This window comes from Artibeus jamaicensis, unplaced genomic scaffold, assembly GCF_021234435.1.
Source record: "Artibeus jamaicensis isolate MK-2021 breed Jamaican fruit bat unplaced genomic scaffold, CSHL_Jam_final scaffold_847, whole genome shotgun sequence".
NCBI classification, from domain to species: Eukaryota; Metazoa; Chordata; class Mammalia; order Chiroptera; family Phyllostomidae; genus Artibeus; species Artibeus jamaicensis.
This window is the reverse complement of record NW_026522057.1, coordinates 21959532-21965531: the sequence shown is the minus strand read 5'-3', so window position 1 is coordinate 21965531 and position 6000 is coordinate 21959532. Positions and strand designations below refer to the sequence as shown.

Here is a 6000-nt window from a genome sequence, read left to right as displayed (position 1 = left end):
AACCTGTGTTGACTCGTTCCCCTTTAAAACCATAAATTAACTCCCTCTGTGCTAGGGTGGGAGCAACAGGTTCATATGCAAATATAAGGTTTCTTCCAGCCAATCCTGAGCTCCTGGCTCTGGGAAGGGGCTGGGCTTCCTGAACTGCAGCCAATCAGCTAGCACCCCGGGATAAAGGGGCAGGGGCAGAGTCTTTTAAACCACATTCCAAAGGGCCTGTATGTGGGCAGCGTTGAGTTTTGTGACCCCAGCCCAGTCCGAGGCCAGCATGTCCCTGCAGAGGATTGTGCGTGTGTCCCTGGAGCATCCCACCAGCGCTGTGTGTGTGGCTGGCGTGGAGACAGTTGTGGACATTTATGGGTAAGAGCCAGAGTCCTGGGGTGTGGACCCACCCTGGGCTCTGCCTATGAGCTGGGTAGGGCTTCCTCAGGGCTTGGGCCTGGCTTCGCTGCCTTCTCCTGAGCCTTGGCCTTGGAACATCAGCCAATCACAAAAGCCTGGGTCCTCACCTTTTGCAGCTGGGTTTCTTGAAGATTCTAGCCAGGGGACTTGAAATGTGGGAGACTAAAGGTGGGTATAGAGGCTTGTAATAGCTGAGCTCTGGCCAGGGCCTTGGAGGGGCTGGTATGATGGGACTTGAGCATGTGTCTGTCCAGAGGACTCTGCAGGTTGGGCTGAGGGTCTGGCTGAGCACAGAAGAATAGGAAGAGACACGCCACCCCTCCGCACCCCGTACCCCAAACTGTGAGCCTGAAAATAGAGCATTAATCACTTTTGAAATTGCATATACTTAGGTAGCCCTTGGTGCTAGGCATGTCCTAAGTGCTTAACAAGCCTTCTGAATCTAATTTTTCTAACAACCTCGAGAGCTAAGTTTATTATTAGCTTCATTTTGTTAGACAGGTAAGAAAATGGAAGCACAGCGAGGGTAAGCCTTCTGCTCAGGTCACTCAGTTACTAAGTGGCCAAGGCAGGATTTAAACCCCTTCATGGCCAGGAGTCACAGGGATGTAGCTGTTTGCGACTCGAGGGGGAGGGGTCTGGTTTCCTCCTGCCGCTCAGTGCCCAGCATGTGCCCCTACTGTCTGCCCGTGTCTTTAAGGCCAGTGGCTGGAGGTGAGACCCGCTTCCCCCTCTCCCAGGAAGAAAAGGAGAGTTTGGGCAGGATCTCAGGAGTTGGGCTTTGGGAACCACCAGGAAGCTGGCTACTAAGCCTTCTGGGGAGTCTGCAGGGGCCCCAGCTCCTGAGGCTGAGCTAGGGACACAGGCAATCCAGGACCTGAGAGGGGAGAAGGCAGGGCCATGTCATCGTCGCCAACTTAGAGACCAGGTTTCTCCACCTCCGCACTGTGGACGTGATGATTCCATGGGGGGATGGGGTGGCAGTCTGCGGTGCCATCCTGTGCGCTGAGATGCTGAGCAGCGTCCCTGACCTGTACCTGCTAGATGCCAGGAGCACGCCTTCCACTGTGACAACCACAAATGTCTCCAGACACTGTTGGATGTGCCCGGGGTAGGGGGATCACCCCAGCTGAGAACCAGTGTCCTAGATGAAAACTTAACAATTGGAGTGAACTTAGAAGCAGAGAGGAGGTGAGGAGCTGGTCGTAGGAGGGAACTGAGTCTGAATAGGCCCAGGCCAGCTAGGTATCGGGAACTAAAGTCTGGTTGAGGCTGAGTGTGCAGTGAGGAATGGGAAGGGGATTTGGTGGCTTCTGAAGGAGAGGGCAGCCACAGAGGCTGCTCCAGAGAAGTGATGAGTAAGGAGGGTTACCCGTGGGGCCAGGTTTCACAGCCTATTCCACCACTGTGTGCTCTCGGGGTGACTCACCTGTCCCAGCTGGCTCCTGCCCAAATGGCAGTTCGACCTGCCCCTGGAAGCCGGGGGCTTGCTTCTCACTCTCAGGAAGAGCTCCCTGAGAGGCTGGAGGACAGATTGGGATCACGAGGGGCAACAGCATTGTTGGGGCAATGGAGTGGGTGGGCCCTGTTGGGGTTTGCAGAGGAGGCTTCAGGTGGGATAGTCATGAGGTGGTGGGCTGGAGCCTGCCACACCTGCAGACTAGGGATTCTTGGGTCCTGATGACTGAACCACCTTGGTCTTTCTTTTGGATCTAGTGTGTGCCCGGCACAGGATGCCCAGCCTGCAGGTCCAGTAGGAGGTGGATCACCCCCTCTCAGGGGTGCTGTGAAAGGGATGCCCGTCTTGCAAGCGGAGTGAGACTGGGTTAGCGCCAAGGTCTCTTCCGGCTTGGCGCACACCAGCGACACCATGATCTAGCAATGCTTGTTCTCAGACTGTGGGCCAACAAGAGAAGGGGCAGCAGACCTAGGGCTCCGTCCTGGCTTTGCATTTTAGCGGCTGTCTGGCCCTGGGAAACTCATGTAACCTCTCTGAGTCTGTCTTCCTCTGTAGGATGGAGATAATAATAATAATAATGATAATAATAATAATAATAATATTGGCAATGCTACTTAGAACCTGCTCCATCCAGTCACTGCCCTGGCAATTTACACATGTTAGCTAATTCTCATGACAATTCTATGAGGTAGGCATTGCTATCCTTCCTGTTTTATAGGTGAGAAAACTGAGGCACAGAGAGGCTAAGTAACTTGCCCCATGTCACACAGCCAGTGAGGGGTGCAGAACCAGGATGCAACCCAAACAATTTGGCTCTGACTTCCAAGGGCTGTTGGGAAGATTAAATGAGATGGTGCATGTAGAACATGCAGGCGATGCCTGGCATGTGATGAACATTCAGTTATGGTGACCGACATCATTATTATCGTTGTTACTGTTTTAAGGCTTTGTCCTGACCCTATGGACAGCCTTAACTGTCCCTAAATCTGCCATACACAAGATGACTGGGGAACAACCTCTGAGCCATACTGGGAGAAGGAGGAGATGAGAAAAAAGAAATTAGCGTAGGCTGAGCAGTCAGGGCAGGCTTCCTGGAGGAAGGGTCCCAACCAGAGCCTTGAAGGATGAGCACAGACAAGACCACTGGACCTCTCTATCTGAGAAAGGGGATTTAAATCCTGTCTCCCTGCCTTCTGCTGAGTTGGAGATGGCCCTGACTCAGTGAGGGGGCTTTGTTTTCCTGAGCAGGGATTCCCATGCTGAGCCACGACCTGGGAATGCATGTGCAGCCAGAGCTGAGAGCTGCTGCCTTAGGTGGAAGAGCAAACAGTCCACATCACCCTTTGCTCAGCAGAGGTGCTCTAATGGGATGAAAAGACTTGGGTACCTTTGGGCCAGTGACCCTCTGTTTGGTCCAAGCTCTGTCACCATTCACTGTGTCCTTTGGAACAACTTCTTGCTTCTTTCTGAGCCTCAATTTCCCCACATGTATCCTCAAGAGGTGGGCACAGAGCTGTGGGTTTCCAGCTGTGCTCACAGAGGCCTCTGAGCCCCTCCCCGAAGCGGCTCCCTGCCACCCACCTGCAGTGGGTGTGAGGGCTCTGATTGCATGTGGGCAGTGGGGCCCTGGGAGGCAGGGACATCTCTGGCTCTTAACTGTTTGGGCTTTAGGAGAGGTGTGTGGCTGCATTTTCCTGGGGCAGGAAGAATGGGGGGTTGAGGAGGGGCAGTGATTCCCTGACCCTGGTTCTGCTGGAGAGGCCAGGAGCTGGGAGCGTCACGGAGCAGGAGAAGCAGCTGGTACCACCCCTCAAGCCAGAGCTGCCTGGACCTTGGTCTCCCCGACCCTGGGGACCACTCAGTGGGGACCTTGTCAACCTTTGTATTCTCAACTACAGGGACCTTTCCTGTCAGTTTCTTGGCTCCGAAAGTCTGCCTCTCTCTTGCCAGAGGTCAGTGGGTTTGGGTTTGCCAGGCAGTGGGGACAGGGCTGGCCATGAGTCCTGGCTTTGTTGCTCACTAGTTATGTGACTTGGGCAAGTCGCCTGTCTTCTATGAGCCTCGATTTTCTCATCTGTAAAGTGGGGATAATATGGCTATGGGAGCGACCTTCATCACCATTGTCACTGTCATCCTCCTCACCATTGGAGGGAAGACCTGAGACACGAGAGAAGACCTGACTTGTCTTGGTACCCAGGGCAGGGCGGCTTACAAGCTCCAGCCTTTCTGAGACGGTCCACTCCTAGCTGTGGTTCTGACTTCACTGGGCTTCAGGATGGTTTTAAACACAGGTTCCAGGTCCCTGCCTGTAGTGCTTCCGGTTCTGAATCTGTTTTCACCAGGTGGGTCCGAGATTGGCCACTGTGAGAGTGACCTGCCGTCCCAGTTTGCCCAAGACCTTCGAGGTCTCAGCACTGGAAGTCCTGCACCGAAGGAAATGCCGCCATCCCTGGCAAACCTGAGCTGTGGGTCACCCTGCTGCATTTCTCCCTCCATCCACCGCCTCCTAGGCTGGCTGGGAGGGCGTGGTGCTGGGGGAGGGGCTTCTCTTGTGCGAGGATGGCCTCCTATGGGGAGAACTGGTGGCTCCAAGCCACAAGAGCTCCAGGGCTGGGCTGGGGGGTCTCTGTCAAGAGCAGCATGCTGGCAGCTTGAGGTGGCCTCACCCGAGGAAGAACTTCGTCCAGGTGAGCCTCTGGCCACTTCTGCTGTCCTTCAGGAACTGGGAAATCTGGATCCTCGCATACCTGATGCAGGTCTCCTCCCATCAACCACCCTTTTGATTTTCCCAACACAGAGTTTCCATGACGGGGCGCGAGCACTGGACTGGGAGTCTGGGCCCCAGCTTCTAGTCCCTTTTCTCGGAAGCCTCAGTTTTCCTGGCAGTGGAATGAGGGCATGGGTTCAGGAGCCTCTGACTTTCACTCACATCCAGAGTCTACACACACCCAGTCCTTTGATGTTCTCCTGACCCCCACTTTATGGACGCTGACCCTGAGGCAGAGGGAGGCCACTCCCCCAAGGTTGCCCACTTAGTGCATGGCGGGGCTGGGATTTGGACCCGGACGGCCTGGCCCAGGAGCCCACAGGCTCAACCGCCTCACCACAGCTCCATGTGTTGCCCCTCAAGAACCATCGCTGGCTCCCCTTTGCAGAGGGGTGGAATAAAACAAGCTTATTACAGCCTGACTTTCAACTTGACCTCCTAAGGCTGCGTGGTAAAAACGTCTTCCCCTCAAATGTGTCTCCTCCTAGTCCTTGTTCACCTGCCTTCCTCAGGGAAGCCTTCCCCAGCCACTCTAGCCCACCCTCTCAAGCTGCCTCTAGCTTCCTCTGCCTTAACTTACTTTAATCAGCCCTTCCCCCAACTGGGCAGGCAGTTTTCCAAGCCTTTCCTATCAATTATCACATATGAGCCTCGTGGTAGCCAGTGAGTTTGGCCAAGCGGGGGTCATTATTCCACTTTACAGGTGAGGTTACTGAGCCCAGGGAAGCTAGGTGATGCATCCAAGGTCACCTGGTGGATGTGCGACCCAGCCTGTCTACTATCCTACTCCTGATTCTGGTCCAGCCACCATGCGAGCTCTTTGCTTTTGCGGGTCCCCCCAGGGAAGGGGCACTTCCCCCTGCACCTTATGCAGGGTCTGGCCCAGGGAGGTCCAGGGAGCTGGGTCAAAATACCCCAAACCCAGGAGTTGGGGTGTAGAGCTGAGTGGGGGGGGGGCTTTTATACCAGAAGGACAGTTAAGGGTGCTCAGCTCTAGCTCCTGGGTGCATTGGGGTCCTAGGGGCAGCTTGGGGTTGGGGGGATGCCACAGAGAGTTTACAGGTTTCCTGGGGAGCTGGAGGCCAGGGCCTGGAGCAGTGGGGCTGTGGGGGGACCCTTCATGCCCAGATCTGTCTCCGTGTGCCTCTGTCTTTCTGGATCTCCTCTCCATCTCTCTGGGTCTCTCCCTGTCTCTTTTTCTCTCTCTCTCTCTCTGTGTCCCAACGCCTCTCTATCCAGGTCCTCTGTGTCCCCGAATGGGGGCTGGCCTGCACACCTGGGACACGACGGAACAGAGGGCACCGCCAGCCCTGGAATGATGGGCTGTGGGAGGGGCCTGCCGGGCAAAATCTCGGGTACCCAGTGAGACCTG

General features: G+C 55.3%; 1 protein-coding gene across 1 annotated transcript in view; it reads left to right on the top strand.

The window, feature by feature from the left end:
- The first annotated feature begins 268 nt into the window (after positions 1-268).
- The window catches only part of PADI3 (peptidyl arginine deiminase 3), a 28661-nt gene continuing 22929 nt past the window's right edge, over positions 269-6000 (top strand). The window contains exon 1 of the mRNA XM_037154788.2: positions 269-360. Within this exon, the coding sequence (XP_037010683.2) occupies positions 269-360 (92 nt within the window). The remainder of the gene's footprint in view (positions 361-6000) is intronic.